This window comes from Pipistrellus kuhlii, unplaced genomic scaffold (genome assembly GCF_014108245.1).
Source record: "Pipistrellus kuhlii isolate mPipKuh1 unplaced genomic scaffold, mPipKuh1.p scaffold_m20_p_1, whole genome shotgun sequence".
In the NCBI taxonomy this organism is placed as follows: domain Eukaryota; kingdom Metazoa; phylum Chordata; class Mammalia; order Chiroptera; family Vespertilionidae; genus Pipistrellus; species Pipistrellus kuhlii.
Genome location: NW_023425404.1, coordinates 196,598,718 through 196,617,225, shown reverse-complemented (window position 1 = coordinate 196,617,225; position 18,508 = coordinate 196,598,718). Strand labels below are relative to the sequence as shown.

Here is an 18,508-nt window from a genome sequence, read left to right as displayed (position 1 = left end):
TCAGATTGCAGACTGAAGGGTCCCGGGTTCGATTCCAGTCAAGGGCATGTGCCTTGGTCGTGGGCACATCCCCAGTAGGGGGTGTGCAAGAGGCAGCTGATCGATGTTTCTCTCTCATCGATGTTCCTCTCTGATTGAGGTTTCTAGCTATCCCTCTCTCTTCCTCTCTGTAAAGAATCAATAAAATACATATATATATTTTAAAAAGATTTGAGTCCCAATGCCTTTTCTTTCTTCTAAGACAGTGTGTTCACTGCTGTGCCCCAGCCCTAGGGCAGGAGCTGGCACGTAGCAGCTGCTCAGCAGATGTTTGCTGCCAGGAAGAGCAAGCTGAACACATCTGGCTGTTTCTCTCCCCGCGGGGGCGGGCGGTGCTCCGTGCCTGACCCTGTCTGGCTCCCTGCTGGCCGGTGCTGGTGGGAGCTGGTCTGCTGTAAGTGCCCAGGGAAGGCATGCCCACCAGCCTCTGGTGTCGCCTGGGGGCTGGGAGGAGCCCTCTTTCTGCAGCTGTCTCGCCCCCTCTGGGCTCCCAGGACACAGGGCATCGCCTGTCCAAAAGCTTCTGGGGGGGGGGGGTGGACTGGGGCGCGCAGGTGGCTGGGCAGAACCTGGTTCCAGCCAGGTGTGGCTTTCCGGAGAAGGTGGTCTCAGCCATGACTCGGAGAGCAATGTGGGCCTTAGTGGGGGGCACTCGGAGCCCCTGGAATCTTGGGGGACGGGGGGTGGGGGGGTGTCCCCGGGTCTGCTGTGGGCAGTGCCTAGCCCCCGGATGGACGTGCGCTCAGCCAAGTGTGGCGCCAGCGCGCCAGCCTGGCCCGCTCCCTCCGCCCCGTCCTGGGCCGGACCGCCTCCCGCTCCCGCCTCCAGCCCCGCCGCCGCCGCCCGCTTCCAGGCAGCTTCCCGGGGGCCCGGGCGCACTGGGCATGCTCGGCGGCGGGGCGGGCCCGGGGCCGGAAGCGCCGAAAACCCGCCGCCCCGCCACTTCGGAGCCGCGGAGCCGGGCGGCGATGGGCCTGGCAGCCTCCCCGGGGCGCGCCGCTTGGATGCTGGCTGGGGGCCTCCTGGCCGCCGCCCTGGCGCTGCGCGCTGTGCCCGGGGTCCGAGGCCGGCTCCCCGGGGGCTCGGGGCCCCTCCAGCATCCCCTGGGCGCGCGGGCGCCCCCGGATCGCCGCGCAGCCCCCGGGGCGGGCCCCGAGCGCGCGGCGCAGGTGAGGGGCTCCCCTTCTGGGGTCTGAGCCGGCGGTGGGCTCCGCGGACCGGGGACTGAGCAGACAGGGAGGCCAGGGGCGATGGGGGGGTTTGGGGAGTTCACGCGCAGAGCGGCTCAGGGAGGGAGCGCCGGCGGCTCAGAGTACAGTTTGGGGATCCCCGGCTGGAGTGCCTGGCCGCGCTCTCCTGGCGGATGGATGTAGCCACTTTCCCTCTCCACCCGCTCCTCCCTCTGCGGTCCCCAAACTGGGGAAGGCACCAAGCCCTGGCTGTCACCCTAGACGGCACCCCTTCACCCCCAAATGGTCACCAGTCCCGCCGCCTTTTCCTCCTGATCAGCTGGGATGTCTGCCCCTCCTGCAGGCGGGTCTGCCCTGGTTTGGTCCCCTCTGGCCTTCCGGGGCTTTTCTCTGGGTCTCCCCAGGACCCCAGATTTGTGCTCTCTCCCCTCCATCTCCCCCAGATCTCTAGGTGGTCTGTCCAGTGAATGCCTCTGACCACTTCCCTCTCCTGTTTACACCGTACGCTCAGAGGTTATGGCAAACCCAGGCCTCTGTTCCCAGGAATGTGGGTTCAGGTGCTATCCCGGCCCTGGGGTCCCCCTGCCCTCCAGGGCCAGCTTCATCCTCAATGACATCCGGTCTAATTAGCATATTACCCTTTTATTATTATAGACTAGAGGCCTGATGCACGAAATTCACACAAGAGTAAGCCTTCGCAGCCATGGCTTCATCTGGAAGGTTGGCCTGATGGTCATTCTGCTGTTCAGCCATTCGGCCGACTTGCATATTATGCTTTTATTATTATAGACTAGTTCCCTGGTGCACAGATTCATGCATATTGAAAGGAAATTAATTAGGCTGAAACCAGTTTGGCTCAGTGGATAGAGCATCAGCCTGCGGACTGAAAGGTCCCGGGTTCGATTCCGGTCAAGGGCATGTACCTTGGTTGCGGGCACATCCCCAGTGGGGGGGGTGCAAGAGGCAGCTAGTCGATGTTTCTCTGTCATCGATGTTTCTAGCTCTCTATCCCTCTCCCTTCCTCTGTAAAAAATCAATAAAATATATTTTTTTAAAAATAAAAGAAGAAGGTGGTCATCAGGGTGGGCCTGAACTAGAAAGGCCGGACACACCCTGGCCTCCATCCTACTCAGAGTCCCTCCCTGGCCGGCCACACCTGGGGTGGCGCTGGGGCTCAAAGGGCATCTGTGGAGTGAGTGGGGTCCCTGGGGCAGGTGGGGTCCCTTGGCCTGGCCTATGGGGATCGGGCTGAAATGGGCCGTCCAACATCCCCCGAGGGGTCCCGAGTGGGAGAGGGCACTCTGCAAAGTTGCTGTTGCTTGGCAATTACTGCTTTGAGCATCTGCCCCCTGGTGGTCAGTGCATGTATACCTACTGGCCAGCTGGCTGGTTGACTGCTCGCTTAGCCTTTTATATACATAGATGTTTATCGATTTCAGAGAAGGGAGAGGAAGATAGAAACATCAATGAGAGAGCCAATCATGGATTGACTGCCTTTTGCATGCTCCCTACCGGGGATCAAGCCCACAAACCAGCCATGTGCTCTGACTGGGAATCAAACCATTACCTGGTTCATAGGTTGATGCTCAACCACCGAGTCACACCGGCCAGGCCAACCTGTGTTTCTTCACTGGTTGTCTGCAGGATGCTGTGTGAGCATCAGAGGACTCTCCAGCCAGGTCCCTGCCTGAGGGGGGATGCCGGCAGGTCACAGAGCCGGGATGGAGGGTGGGGCAGGGGCCTGGGCGGCAAAGGTTGCTGTGCCTGCAGGTGTCTTTGGGACCTGGCTCCTTTGCTGTGCGTCTTCGTGCCCCTGCGCAGCGGGAGGGCTGCGCTCTGGAGACGGGGTGTGCGTTGTGGAAAGATTGTAGGGTGTGGAGTCACACAGGCCGGGGTAGAGTCCCAGCTTCCTGCCTGGGCGACCTTGGGCAGGTGAGCTGGCCTCCATGAGCCTTTGACTCCTCATCTCTAAAATGGGAGAAATAGAATTTGGGGATGGCCTGACCCGTATTGCTCAGTGGGTTGAGCATCGACCTATGAACCAGGTAATGATTTGATTCCCAGTCAGAGTACATGGCTGGTTTGTTGGCTTGATCCCCGGTAGGGAGCATGCAAAAGGCAGCCAATCCATGATCACGGATCAGGAGGTCACGGGTTTGATTCCCGGTCAGGGCCTATGCCCGGGTTGCAGGCTCAATTCCCAGTGAGGGGCGTGCAGGAGGCAGCTGGATAATGCTTCTCTCTCATCATTGATGTTTCTCTCTCTCCCTCTCCCTTCCTCTCTCTGACATCAATAAAAACCTATTTTAAATAAAAAGATTTTGGGTATATAGAGTGCTGGGCATACACCTAGCACTAGGGAAATAACAGCCATTGGTATAGTTACTGACGTCACGAGAGCTGCCCAGTCTGTGGTTCAGAACATGCGGGTAAAGGGCGTGTCCTTACCATGGGGGCCAGGCCCCGGGTCAGGGTTCGGGACATGTGGCAAGGGCAGAGTGAGCACATGGTGAGGATGCGGGGTGGCGGGGGCTGGCGTCCGGTGGGCGAGCCCGGGCCCACCACTGGAATCTCCCAGGAGAGCCAAGGCAGGGCCGGAGGGGGCCAGGCCCGGGCGCCTCTCCGCATGGATGACGGACCCGCTGACGGGAGGCTGCCCGGTGCACGGCGGCCCACGTCACGCCGTCACCGCTGTGTGGGCTGGCGTGCCCCGTCACAGCCAGGAGGCATGAGCAGGCATGAATGCCTCCGGCTGACAGGCCAGCCCTGGTTTGCGGCATCTCTGTGGCAGCAGGTGTCGGGCACCCCAGACCGGGCAAAGCCCGCAGTCTTTTTTTTTTTTCTTTTTTTCTTTTTTTTAATATATTTTTATTGATTTTTTACAGAGAGGAAGAGAGAAGGATAGAGAGCTAGAAACGTCGATGAGAGAGAAACATCGACCAGCTGCCTCTTGCACACCCCCTACCGGGGATGTGTCCGCAACCAACGTACATGCCCCTAACTGGAATCGAACCTGGGACCTTTCAGTCCGCAGACCGATGCTCTATCCACTGAGCCAAACCGGTTTCGGCAAAGCCCGCAGTCTTCCTTCCTCGTGGGTTTGGGGTCCAGTCCTTTGCTGCTCCTCAAACAGCATCTCCGAGGCAACAGAAGGCAGTGGCTGGGCCAGCGGAGTCACACTTTACCCCCGCAAAGCGCACCTCACCCTTTTCCTAAGTGCGTGCGCGTGACGTGGTTTTGTTCCGTAATAATTTCTGTGTTTTCTTGTAGCATGGACACATTTCAAGGGACTCTCCGGGAAGTTCTGAGGACGGAGTGATTTTTCAGAAGTGCGCCGTGGTAAGAGCTGGGGAGGCGGGGCTCACGCTTGGAGGGCAGATAATGGGGTTTTGGCCACATCTGTGGTCGGCAAACTGCGGCTCGCGAGCCACATATGGCTCTTTGGCCCCTTGAGTGTGGCTCTTCCACAAAATACCACGGCCTGGGCGAGCGAGTCTATGTTGAAGAAGTGGTGTTAGAAGAAGTTTAAGTTTAAAAAAGTTGGCTCTCCAAAGAAATCTCAGTCGTTGCGCTGTTGATATTTGGCTCTGTGGACTGAGGAGTTTGCCGACCATGGGCCCACATCATCGATGAGCCAGGTGATGCCTTTAAGAACGGGGAGGTCGCAGGGTTCCCTGACCAGATCTGGGCACGTGAGATTTACGTGCTATTTCACCGCGCTGTGTCATGATGAAATTAGTGTTAGCAAAAATCCGCCGGGATCTCTTCGAGTAGGTTTTCATAGGGCCATGGTGCCTGACAGTTGGAAGAGTTCTTTACCATCTTCTAGGTCTTTCATCCTACCAGACGGCTTTCGCATCGTCCTTGGGTTGGAGGGGGCTCAGTGGTTCGGTAGAAGGCAGCACCATCCTAGCCAGTTAGGTCAGTGGTTAGACCACCAGCTCCCGGACTGCAGGGTCCTTCCCATGCAAGGGCATGGGCCTCGGTTGCAGGCTCGATCCCAGGCCCTGATCCGGGCATGTGCGGGAGGCAGCCAGTTGATGTGTCTCTCTCACCTCTAGGTTCCTCTCTCTGTCTCTCCCTCTTCCTTACACTCTCTAAAAGCCACCGGGAAAATATCCTCAGGTGAGGCTTAACAAAGCAAAACAGACAGAAGGCCTCCCAGAACTCAGCAAAGCGGCTGTGCTCACGGAGTCCGTTACAGCGAAGGGAGGCGGAATAAAGTCAGCGAAGGGAAACCGGTGGGACAGCGTTTAACTTTCCCGGGAAGTGTGACCTCCGCCAGGGCTGCTCACCTGAGCCTTGGCGTCCAGGGTTTTTATGGGGGGTGGGTCAGCGACTGAGTCTCCAGCCCCCCAGACGGAGGTCATCCTGACACAGCGGGGCCCGTGGCCCCACCAGGAATCCCGTTGTGAGCACGCACTCCCTGTTGTGGCCTGAGGCCACAGGGATCACAGGTGTGTGACCCCCTTACCAGGAGTTCGAGGGCGTTAGAGGTCAGTCCCGCAGGGGCTGGTGTAGGGCCAGCCTTTCCCTTAGGATGGGGGAGAGGGGGGAGAGGGCAGCCCGAGCCGTCTGAGTGAGCCGTTGGGCACAGCCCTCATCCTCTCCCAGGCCCTCGGTGTCCTGCTCCCCGCCCCCTCCAATGAGTGCTCCCGTTCCTCCTTGTTCTCCAGACCTTTTCTCCACGTGTGTGTGTGTGTGTGTGTGTGTGTGTGCATGTATCTGGACACACACCTTCCTCTTCCCCTTCCACGGGGGCGTGCCCGGCACACACAGTCTCCAACCTGCTTTCTGCACTGGTGACCCCGAGTCACCCTCCTGGGGGCAGGCCGGGCGGAGGAGGGGGAGGGAGGGTGGCAGGTGAGTCAGAGGGGAGCAGGGTGCGCTTGCAGAGCCCGGGTGGGGAGCCCCGCTGCTGGGCTCTGGGCTGCCTGCAACAGCCGAGCTAGGCATGCCGGGCAGTACCCGGAGGGCACAGCCGGCAGGCAGGAGCCGGCTCGGCAGATGCCGGCTAGGGAGACCAGTGCCAGGCAGAGGCCCCGGCCGGCTCTGGGGCCACCTCTCCCACGTCGGGGAGTGAGACCGACCACGCGTGCTTCTCTCGGTGGCACCAGTGTCACGCTCCCTGGCCTGACTTGGACTCTGTGCCGGGGGCTTCCTCTCGGCTTCACCGTATCCCAGGGTCCCCAGGCCACAGCGTGGCTGTGCCAGACCCCTCCGGGCCTCCAGGTCAGCCTGGGGAATTCTCAGCACCTTTGTGACATCCTCGTGCCCTCTGTCCTAGAGACCTTTCATGCCATGTGCATGCAAGGATGAGTGTGTGTGCCCATGCGTGTGTCCCTGCACGTGTGTATACACGTGAGCGTGTGCGCACGGACCTCTGCCGGGCCTCACGCGCCCACGTCGAACGGGAGCACCATCTGAGGCAGGCCCGCCGACAAGGCCGAGCGCCCCGACGCTGTATCCACTGAGCCAAACCGGTTTCGGCCATATATTCCATTCTTAAAAAGCGACAAGGCTGAGTCCGCCCTCCCTCATCCCCCGCAGGTGTCGGGGCCGAGCGTGGCACCCACGGCCCAGGTGCGCCTGCTGGTGAACAACACCCCCGCGCCGGGGGCCGCCGACCTGTGGGACCTGCTTCTGCTGGACAACATCACCGGCCTGGCTGTCCGGGAGCCGGCGGGGAACAGGACCGCGGCGGGGCTGCAGGCCTTCCGGAGGCCGCTTCTGCAAGGTGACGGCGGCGGGGCCGGCACGGGGCGCGGCAGGCTCACGGGGCAGGGGGTCGCCCGCAGGCGTGATCTCAGACACCGCACACGTGTTCTCCCGGTTCGTCCTCCCGGCGGATGGGTTGTCAGAGGAGGGGACTGCCTTCCAGTATCTGCATCTCACAGGCTGGATCTGTTACTTAACTTACAGAGAGAGAGCATCTGGGGAAAGTCTTTAAAAAATGACAGATATTCCATCCTTTTTAAAAATATATATATTTTATTGATTTTTTACAGAGAGAAAGAGAGGGATAGAGAGCTAGAAACATCGATCAGCTGCCTCTTGCACACTCCCTACTAGGGATGTGCCCGCAACCAAGGTACATATGCCCTTGACTGGAATCGAACCTGGGACCTTTCAGTCTGCAGGCCGACGCTCTATCCACTGAGCCAAACCGGTTTCGGCCATATATTCCATTCTTATAAAAAATTTTGAACATGAGCAAAGATGGAGTCACAGTGAATCCCAGGACATCCATCACCACATGACCACAACGCAGTGAGCAGGGGCGTGTCGGGTGCTGGAGAGGGCGGAGCACAGAGGTGGCCCCATGTCAGCCTGCCGTAGCCCGTCACACGGGGAGCCAGGCTGGAGGACATGCGTAGTAAGGCCGCCCGGCCCACTGAGGCCCAGGCGACCTGCACTGCCCCTCCCAGCCGGGCCTGGTGCCGCCTGGCGGAGTCCGCGCGGCAGTGGGTACCCTCTCACCACGGCCCAGAGCCCTGCACAGGCCCTCCCTTCGCTGGGTGGGATGCTGGGATGACATGTCCTGCCTGCATTCCGAACCAAACAGCACGGTCCAGATTTCCTGCGAGAGGGAGCTGAACACATCCTGCCCCGGGAGACAGACCGTCCCAGGCAGTGCTGGGGGGGGGGCAGGTGTGACAGCACAGGAGCAGAGAGGGGCTCCTGCCCTGGCACCTGCCCACAGCCCCTCCCAAGGGAAAAGCCAGGGCCCCAAGGTGGGCATGCTCTCCCCGCTAACAGGTGGGGGGTCTCACAGGCTCCCCTGCTGCCCACGTGGGCCTTCGTGGCCACTTCCTCTTGAAGATGTGGCTGTCTGGGGGTGTCGGGTGTGGCTGTTGGGGTGTTGGGTGTGGCTGTTAGATGTTGGGTGTGGCTGTCTGGTGGTTGTGAGCAGTGGGTGTCTGGAGGTGTTGGGTGTGGCTGTCTGGGGGTGTTGGTGGGCTCTCTGGGGGTGATGAGACTTGGCTGTCTGGGGGTGTTGGGTGTGGCTGTCTGGGGGTGTTGGGCATGGCTGTCTGGGGGTGTTGAGTGTGGCTGTCTGGGGGTGTTGGGCGTGGCTGTCTGGGGGTGTTGGGCGTGGCTGTCTGGGGGTGTCAGGTGTGGCTGTCAGATGTTGGGTGTGGCTGTCTGGTGGTTGTGAGCAGTGGGTGTCTGGGGGGTGGCGGGACACGGTGTTTGGGGGTGTTGGGCGTGGCTGTCTGGTGGTGGTAAGACATGGGTGTCTGGGGGGTGGCGGGAAGAGGGGTCTGGGGTGAGGCCCCTGTCCTGACCCCACGTGCCTCCTCTCGAGCAGTCGGAGACGCCTTCTCAGTCAGCTACACGGCCTCGCTGGAGCCCGGGGCCCGTGGGCGCGGAGAGGTCCTGCTGCTGCCGGCCCTGCTCGCCTTCCGGAGCGGCTCCGCGGCGTCCACGGTGTGTGGCTGCGCCGCTCTGCCCTGCCCGCCCCCCGGGAGGAGGGTTCCAACCCCACACGCAGGGCACACGATCTGTCCCCCTGCTCTGTCCCTCCCTCCCTCCCTCCCACCTTCCCCCCAACGGACTGTAAGACCCCTGCCCGCTCTGACACCCCAGCAGTCAGGGCCCCTTCGGGCTCAGGCACAGCGGGTGGGGAGGATACCAAACGTTACCCCGCGCGTCAGACTCCAGAGCCCGCTGGCCAGCATGGTCCTCGTTTGTTTGTTTGTTTTCTAGAACAGGACCCAGCTGAAAGCCCTCCTCACCGTCACGGCAGAGGACACGGTGACGGTAAGGAACGCCAGCCCGGGCGCCCCGGCTGCCCCGCGTGTGTTTCTGCCCACGGGGCACCGTCCCCGCTCTCAGCCTGGGAGGGGCTGGCCGTGCCCACGGCAGGCTGGGGCTGGGCGCAGTGTGGGGTCGCAGGGACACAGCCCCTGAGGACCGAGGCAGGGCTCCGGGGGAAGGGCTGCTGAGGCCGGAGCCCCAGAGGCGGCTGTGGCCCGAAAGCTACAGCCAGACTGCCGATGTGGGTCCCGGCCCACTGGGGACCATCTCTGGGCCCCGGGGCCTGGATATAACCGGCTGCTGCTGGCGTTATAATCTGTAAGATAGTGACCAACACAGCGCCTACCTTAGGGTGTCCTTGGGGGAAGTACATGGGTTAATGCACATGAAGCTCTTCGAACATCTCTGGTGCTGTAGCTAGCATGCTCACACATGGTCGCCACGGGGCAGAGGGCACTGAGAGTGATGGAGGTGATGCTGCTGCTGATAGTGATGATGATGATGGTGGTGGTGATGGAGATGATAGTGATGATGGTGGTGGTGATGGTAAAGGTGATGATGATTATGATGGTGGTGATGGTGATGGTGGTGATGTTGCTGCTGATAGTGATGATGATGATGATGGTGGGGGTAGGGGTGGTGATGGTGGTAATGATGGTGATGGAGATGACAGTGATAATGACGTGATGGTGAGGAGGAGGATGGTGGCAGGGATTCCGATGGCGATAGTGTCAGTGATGATGGTGATGATGATGGTGGAGATGACACTGATATTGATGATGATAAAGGTATGTCTTGAGATCTGACTGCTCTCTAGCCATCTTCATGGCAGAGGGAAGTCCAGGGAGCAGACCTAGCTTCATTAAGCAATACTGATAAATGAAGATGGGTGAGGAGACAGAAGTAAGGGTTGTGAGAGGGCCTGCCCCAGGAGGCAGTCTCCACCTGCACTTGCTTATCTCGTGGTGTCAGAAGGTAGGAATCGGAGGCGAGGCAGGGAGAATGAGGGTGGGTCTGCAGAGCATGCCTGGCACTGCCCTCTTCTAGGTCCAGGAGTTCATTCCTGCAGCTGCGCTGCTCAATAAGCAAGGTCCTGCTCCCCGGCCCTCCACACTGCTCCCCGACCCTCCACACTGCTCCCCGGCCCTCCACACTGCTCCCCGGCCCTCCACACTGCTCCCCAACCCTCCACACTGTTCCCCGGCCCTCCACACTGTTCCCCGGCCCTCCACACTGCTCCCCGGCCCTCCACACTACAATACCGCTCCATGGCCCACCGCACTGCTCTGAGCTTCAGATTCTCTTGGCCAAAGTAGAGCAGGATCTCAAGGTGGAGACTGAGGTTGTGGAGGAGGGAGAGGGAGAAAAGCGAGGTGGCCTGGCTCAGTTGACCTGTTCTAGGTCATCAAGTAGGTGTGGAGGGGAGAGGGGAATGTGGGTCTGGTCCTGCCTGTAACTCTGTCCCAGTCTCTGCCCCAGAACTGATGTCTGGTTCCCGGCCGTCAGGCCAGTAGCTGACCATGCTGTGGGAGGTTGGAGTCAGCAATATTTTAGGAAAACCCCACAGGCCCCGGGACGCAGGTAGTGTGATGAGGGGGGAGGAGCCGGACTCGGGAGCGGGGGTTCACTGATGACTGAAGGATGCGAAGCCATAACACACTTCCTCAGTTTCCTGGAACGGCCATAAGAAAGTGTTTCAAACTGGGGAGCTTAGAACAGCAGAAACATTCTGCTCCCCAGGTCTGGAGGCCAGAAGTCTTGGAATCAAGATGTGGACAGGGCCATGTTCCCTTCTGAGGCTTCGGAGGAGAATCCAGGAGTCCTCCTCTGGCTCGTAGCTGCATCACTCCCATGGCTGCCTCCGTGGTCACGTGGCCTTCTCTGTGTGTGTGTGTGTGTGTGTGTGTGTGTGTATGTGTCTGCCTCCACATCACCCTGTCCTTATGAGGACACGGTCATTGGATTAGGATCCCTCCCCCCAATATATATATATATATATATATATATATATATATATATATATATATATATATATATTTTTTTTTTTTTTTTTTTTTTTTTAAGCAAATCACAGAATCCTAGAGAGGAGACTCATCAAGTCCTCATACTCAACACAGTCCCAGGGGGTTTCTTCATAGGTTACATATGTGTCTGTGTGCATGGATATTATTTTTATTTTAATGAAATTGGGATCTTTCTGTGTATATAGTTGTGTATCTTCTTTAAAAATGTTACATTGGGATATCAGCATTACACTATTAAAAATTCAGCACACAAAAGTCAGCTGCATTTCTCTCCACTTACAATGAACAATCCAAAAAGGAAATTGTGAAAACATAATCTAGCATCGAAGAGAACTGGGCGCTGGGGGAGACACGTAACCATGAGGAGAAAGATTGTGCACTGAGCACCACAGAGTGCCGCTGAGGGAAAGAGGAGCACGGCCATCCTCGCAGGAGGCCCGGAAGACCTGGAGTTGTTCTGGTCCACAGACAATGCAGGTTCTGTCAAAATGCCAGCGCATCTTTGTGTAGAAATAGGAGAACCCATCCTAAGATTCACATGGACTCTCGAGGAACTCTGAATTGCCAAAATAACCTAAAAGAACAAAACTGGGAGTCACACTTCTTGACTTTAAAATGTACCACAAAGCTACAGTCCTCAGAACTGTGGTATTGGCAAAGGAGACATGGATCAGTGGAATAGAATAAAAAGCTCAGGATAAAACCTCGTACAGTCAAATGATTTCCAACAAGCGTGACAAGACCATGGCATGGGGGCAAGGGCAGCCATTGCAACAACTGATGTTGGGGATACGGGGGTGCTCCAGAATGAAGCTGAGCCTTTACCTTACAGCATCTTCCAGAATTAGCTCAAGATGATCAGAGACAAATGTAAGATCTAAAGCTATGAAACTCTTAGGAGAAAACATAGAGGGAAAGCTTCCTGGCATTGGGGTGGCAATGATTTCTTGGCTGTGACACCACTAGCACAGGCGACAGAAGGGAAAACATAAACTAGACTTTTCTTACGGGAACCCCTCGTAGGTGGCACGCTGGGTCCATCCTTGTTCTGCTCTAAGTAAGTTGTAGCTCAACCTGAGAGACGTGAAGTTCGGCCGCCGGTGAGTCCCTGTCATGCTCTTGTCCCCGTAGGTTCTCCCAAACCATGGCCTTCACGCAGCCGCGTTCTTCGTGGCCTTCCTCGCCTCCCTTGCGCTGACCTGGGTCACCCTTTTCTTCATGGTTCGGCATCCGTGTTTGAAGAGAAGCATGTTCACCAGGCATCCGGTGAGTCTCCAGGCGCATCTTCTTCCCGGGGGGTCGTTTGCTTGGTGACGGTTGTGAAGTTGAAGTTTATCCTCCAGTTCAGTGGGTCTCAATCCTGGGTGGACATCACAATCCCCCGGGGACCTGCGAACAAACGCTCACGTCCGGGCCCCTGCAGGACATTGGGTTGTCCCTGATGTGTCCCCATCGTTGCTCATTTCTTTTTCTTCTTTTGTTTTTTTTTAAACATATTTTATTGACTTTTTACGAGAGAGGAAGGGAGAGGGAGAGTTAGAAATATTGATGAGAGAAAAACAACCATCATCTGCCTCCTGCATGCCCCCTACTGGGGATGTGCCCACACCGGAATCGAACCTGGGACCTTTCAGTCCACAGGCTGGTACTCTATCCACTGAGCCAAACCGGTGAGAGCCGCTGCTCATTTATAAAAGCTCCCTGGATGATGGGAGTGAGGGCCGGTGTGGAGGACCCCTGCGGTCTCGCTGAGTAACTGCTGGCCCATCTGTGTGGCCAGCCCCGTCGTCTCATACACCGCCTGGGCCCCCTCACTCGGGTTCTGCTCCACACTCCCGCCGAAATGCCGCTGCAGCTTCCCTTCGTCCTCGGGGAAGCCCGGCCTCCCTCGCTTGGCTTAGAAAGCCCCTGGCCCCGCCTCTGCCCACCGCTCCTGCCACTTTCTGCTTCACCCTCCACCCACGGACTTGGCATTCTATGGGAGCGCGAGCTCTCCACGCTCACGTCAGAAGCTTCTTCAGTCTCTGCTCTTCAGTGAGCATGGTTTTGACCTGCCCTTTCTGCTCGGGCCTTGCCTGTCCTGGACGTCAGCACTGGCCACTTCCCGGCTCAGTGAGGGCTTCTCTCTGGGTTTCCACACGAGGCCCTGTGGATCCCACCAGCACTTCCCTCCTCTCTCGGGCCCCGCTGTGAAGCCCTCAGTCTCCATATTCCTGTCTTGGCCTGGGCTCCCCCAGAAGCACTTGCTGAGACCAGCATCCAAATGCAGGAAGTTACTATGGGAAGGCACCCCAGGGGATGATGGTGGGGGCTGGGCGAGTGAGGCAGGAGGGAAGGCAGCCAGTCCAGTTCCCCTGTGGGCAGCTGGAGCTGTATTGCACTCAGGCACTCTGGGGACAGTGGAATGAACCTCAGGGAAGGAGCTGGCGTATTTACCCACCAAGGCCCAATGGCTATTGGTTGAGGCCGAGGTGGAGGGCAAGATGAAGGGAGACATTTCCCAGGCACCGGCTCTGATGCTGATGGCTCTTGGCTGGTGGGCACAAAAGTGGCAAGGGTGAGGGGATATGGGCAGAAAACAGATGGTGTCTGCTGTCTGCTACATCCCCATTGCCCACTGCAGAGCCTGGTGCCTAGAAGGCACTCAATACATGTGTGAAGGAATGAAGAAGGCCTTGGGCAATCAGTCACTTCGTCTTACAATTCTGTGTTCTGGTCAGAAGCCTGCCAGACTCTTGATGTTGAAGTCACCTGCCAACTATAATATTCCTTTACACGATGATGGTGATGGTGGTGATGGTTATAGTGATTATGATGTTGGTGATGATGATGGTAGTGATGATGATGGTGGTGATAGTGATTATGATGTTGGTGATGATGGTAGTGATGGTGATGATGATGAAGGTGTTGATTTGATGGTAGTGATGGTGATGATGGTGATGATGATGGTAGTGGTGGTGATGGTGATAGTGATTATGATGTTGGTGATGATGGTAGTGAAGGTGATTATGGTAGTGATGGTGATGATGATGGTGGTGATGGGGATGATGATGGTGATGCTGCTGCTGGTGGTGGTGGTGGTGGTGGTGGTATTGGGGAAAGCAGGACAGCAGTTCACTGAGTGAGATGAGCTCTGTGGCACTGCTGCCAGGTGGCATTGCTGGGAGTCAGCGCTCCTTCAGGCCATGGAAGGCTGGAGCTGCTGTTACCCAGAGGCCCAACAACTTGGACAAACATCTGTCATCTTTCTCCCTCCTTAAGTTGGGGAAACTGAGGCCCGTGAAGTAAAACACTTGCTTTAAGTGGCCAGATGTAGGCTGGCACCTGGCTTCTGGGGGTCCCCCTCTCTGGAGGGTCCACCTGGTTCATTTTGCTTCTGCTTCCTCAGCGGAGAGAATGGTCATTTCAGTGTGAGGTCAGCCCCAGTGTCCTTGGCAGGCCGGAGTGAGGAGGAAAACGACCATCTAATCGGGCACCTGCTTACCCCCGGAGCTGTGATCAGTCACAGAAGAACGAAATTCATCCCTCACTCTGATGTAGGAGCAGGATTCATTTCCTGAAGATCAAAGGCTGATCATTACAACGGCAGAGAGGAAAGCAAAGTGTGGATTTGATTTAAGATTGAAAACACTTGCAGTATTTCTTTCCTGCATCACAGATTGGAATCTTTCCACATATTTCTTTATTTTTGCCAGCACAGTTGATGGTAATGATGGTGAAGTATTTGTATAGGTCTTGACTGGTTGCAATGGCCTATTCATTCGTTGCTCTGTTTTATCCACATAACTCTGTGGATAAAATTGTGATCCCATTTCTTTGATGAGAAAATAGAGACTCAGGGAAGTACAGTGTCTTGCCTGAGTTTACTCTGCTCACAGTGGTGCGGCCAGCCAGGTTCTCTAACTGCAGGTCCCCACCTTCCCTCCTGACTTTTCCACACGTGACATTTGTGACCAGGCCTACCCCATTGTTTCTGCAATTCTCCCGAAGGCTCAGCATCAGGACAGCAGGCTGGAGCACTCCCAGTTCACGGCGGCTGACGGTGTGAATGAAGATCTTGCTCTGAATGACCAGATGGTTGGCATCCTGTCCTCAGAAGACCCCGGGAGCATGCTGCAAGCCTTGGAAGAGTAAGATTCTAGTCCCCTGATGCTTTCTTAGCGGTGGTGAGCAGCTTAACTGGAGTGGCATGAGAGCGAATGCTGGGCATGTTTCATTCATTCGTGAATTCATGCAGTCACTCCTTACTCAAGAGTCACCGAGCATCTCCATGCACTGAACACCGTGCTTGGTGCTTGGGAGGCGAGGTGAATAGACATCGTGTGTGTGTGAAACGGGCTGACGTAGTGCCCGTCAGAGTGTGATGAGTACCGCGCTACAGGGAAGGTCAGGGCCAGCTGGTTACCTCTGAGAGGCTCATGGGAGTGCTCCCCCGAGCAGTGGCATTATTATTTTAAAATAAAGTTTGTATTGATTTCAGAGATCGAGTGAGGGAAGAAGGTACATTGATGTTTCTATCTCTCTCCCTCTCCCTTTCTCTGTGAAATCAATAAAGATAAATATTTTAAAGAATCTGCTACTCCGTCACTGGTGTTCAGTCACTGGGTGGGCAGAGGGAGGGAGGAGAGGAGGAGGAGGGGAAGAGGAAGGCCTGGCCTACAGATAACTGGAACCCGCAGAGCTTTCCTGGCCGGGGCCTCTGGTTGCTGGCAGCGTTATGTAATGGGACTTCCCGGCCTTTGTGTCCCCAGGTTGGAGATTGCAACCCTGAATCGGGCAGACTCCAATCTGGAGGCCTGTCGAACCCACATTAGCAAGGATGTCATTGCCCTTCTCCTGAGAGGGCTGAGCAGCAGGGGCCAGCTCGCCCCTCAGGCAGAGAGGAGGATGGGCGCTGCTTTTAAGAAGCAGTTTCTGATGCTGGAAAAGGAAGTGCAGGAGGAGTATGATCGGAAGATGGTGGCTCTGATGGCTGAATGCGACCTGGAAACAAGAAAGAAGACAGAAAACCAGTTCCAGAGGGAAGCAGCGGCCATGGAGGAGGCAGAAGAACTGCTAAAGCACGTTAGCGAGAGGGTAAGGCTGCTCTACCTCCCCCTTCCTCTTGGGGAATCATCATTTATCCGTTTATCCAGCCAGCAACCTACCCTCCTATTCATCCACACAACCATCTATCCATCCACCCACCCACCCATCCACCCATTCATCCATCCATCCAACCATCCGTCCATCCGTCCATCCGTCCATCCATCCACCCACCCATCCCTCCATCCACCTATCCATCCATCCATCCATCCATCCACCCACCCCTCTACTTATTCACCCATTTATCTATCTACCTGCCCATCTATCTACCCATTCATCTATCCATCCATCCACCACCCAACCATCCATCCATCCTATAGCCCAGCAGTCTCCTCATTGTCAGCGTGAGGCATGGTGTGTGTGTGCCCTGTGTACACATGTGTGCCCATGTGAGTGTGCATGGTGGATGGTTGTGTGTGTGCATATGCCATGTGCTTACACGTGTGTACATACATTATGTGCACATGTGTATGCATGGTGGGTGGCTGCATGTGTGTGTGTGCCTGTCTGCTGTGTGTGCATAAGCTACATGCACCTGTATGCATGGTGGGTGGCTGCATATGTGCATGCCTGCTGTGTGTGCATATGCTATGTGCATGATGGGTGACTGCGTGTGTGCATGTCTGCTGTGGGTGTGAATATGTTGCATGCACATGTGTGCGTGTGCTATGTGCACATGTGTGCACGAAAGGTGACTGTGTGCATACATGTCTGCTGTGTTTGCATGTGTAAGCGCGCTCGCGCTTGTGTGTGTGTGTGTGTGTGTGTGTGCTGGCCTGTGTGTGCCTGTCCGGCAGGTCAGCCTCTCTCTCGTGCCGCCCCCTCTTGGCAGTCGGCGGGCGAGTGCAGCAGCCTCCTGCGCACGCTGCACGGCCTGGAGCAGGAGCAGCTGCGGCGGGCCCTGGCGCTGCAGCAGGAGGAGGACCTGGCGCGGGCGCACCGGCAGCTGGCCGTCTTCCAGAGGAGCGAGCTGCACGGCATCTTCTTCGCCCAGGTCCGGGGCGCTGTGTTCCGAGGGGACCTGCAGCCGGAGGCCGCCGCGCTGCTGCTGCAGGACTACTCCCGGGCGCAGGTGAGGCCGGCAGGTCCCTCTGTGGGGCCGTGTCCTGAGCGCCGGGGATGGCTCCTCCCCAAGCCGAGCCCGCGCTGCTTTCCTGCTGCGGACGGGGAGCTAGGACCCGGCCCGGCACCGGCTCCTGACCTCTGCGTGACTTTCCGGGAAGCACGGGAAGCGGGGGCCTGGACACAGGCCTGGCACTCAGGCTGACCCCAATGTGAATTCCAGTTCCACCCCGCCTGTGTCAGCTTAAGTTGTCCAGCTTCTTTGAGCCTCGGTTTCCTCTTCTTAGAAGGGGTGATAGAGCACCCACACTCTCGGACGTGGCGGAGGCTTGGTGAGCGGGCTCAGGAAAGCCAGTGCCGGCCCCGTGGTTGAGGTAGCATGGGTGTGTGTGCACAAACGTGCTGTGCGGGGATACGGCCTGGGCCAGGTGTGTCTGGGAATGTGTCTCTGCACAAACGCTTGAGTGTGAGTGTCATCAGTGCAGCCCGAATACATCTCCTGACGCGAGTGGAGATAGTTTGTGAGACCGTGGACATGGCTGTGGAATTTCTCCCGAGGCCGGCATGAATAAGCACATGTAAACACACACACACACACGCACACATGCACACACAGTGCCCTCACCGTGTGCCGTCACACACCAGGTTTCTGGTCTGGCGAGGCCCAGTGCGTGAGGCTGCGACAGCGCCGGGCGGTGCTGGGAGGAGACCCGTGGCCATCCTGAGCCTCTGGGAAGACACGACCACTCCCAGAAGGCACTGGGTCTGGGGGAGAACCACCAGCCTCTCCCTTTGCTCTAGGTTTTCCCAGCAGAAGGTCAGTGAGAGGGACAAGGAGGGAATCCATCCCCCTCCTCACGAGGGGTTCGGATGCGTGGCGTCACCTGGCTGGTGGCCGGTCTGTGGTCCTCTTCCTGCTCACGGTTATTTTCTTTAACAGGAAGTGGGATATTTTAAGTGTCTAGAAAGCATCCTCTAGATTTTTAATCAGCAAATGCCCTTGGTTTTCTCTCCGCCCAGGAGGAAGTGGAGGAGCTGATGGACTTCCTCCAGGCCAGCAAGAGGTGCCACCTGAGCAAGCGCTTTGGCCACCGGGAGTACCTGGTCCAGAACATGCAGGCGGCGGAGATGCGGGCGCAGGGCCTGCTGAGCGCGGCCGCCGCCCAGCTCACCCTCCTCATCCAGAAGCATGAGAGGTAAACCCCGGAGCGTCCTCGGGACGCAGACCGGCCGCCAAGCCCACATTCCCTGCCCGAAGCCGCTGCTCTGTTCTTCACCGAAGGCTCTGTCCGCTCCTTCCTTACGTCTTAAGAAAATTCTCTGATTGTAAGACTCCGGTTCGTTGTA

At 57.4% G+C, this 18,508-nt stretch overlaps 1 protein-coding gene across 3 annotated transcripts in view; it reads left to right on the top strand.

Annotated features, from left to right (window-relative positions):
• The first annotated feature begins 927 nt into the window (after nt 1–927).
• The window catches only part of EVC2 (EvC ciliary complex subunit 2), a 31,773-nt gene continuing 14,192 nt past the window's right edge, over nt 928–18,508 (top strand). For 2 of the 3 annotated variants that reach the window (XM_045574217.1, XM_045574219.1), the window contains exons 1-10: nt 928–1,208; nt 4,500–4,568; nt 6,780–6,966; nt 8,542–8,660; nt 8,940–8,993; nt 12,146–12,280; nt 15,005–15,144; nt 15,766–16,090; nt 16,932–17,171; nt 18,182–18,357. In XM_045574217.1, coding sequence (XP_045430173.1) covers nt 1,008–1,208; nt 4,500–4,568; nt 6,780–6,966; nt 8,542–8,660; nt 8,940–8,993; nt 12,146–12,280; nt 15,005–15,144; nt 15,766–16,090; nt 16,932–17,171; nt 18,182–18,357 — 1,646 coding nt within the window. In that variant the 5' untranslated portion in view covers nt 928–1,007. The remainder of the gene's footprint in view (nt 1,209–4,499; nt 4,569–6,779; nt 6,967–8,541; nt 8,661–8,939; nt 8,994–12,145; nt 12,281–15,004; nt 15,145–15,765; nt 16,091–16,931; nt 17,172–18,181; nt 18,358–18,508) is intronic. The other variant, XM_045574224.1, reaches the window with a different exon arrangement.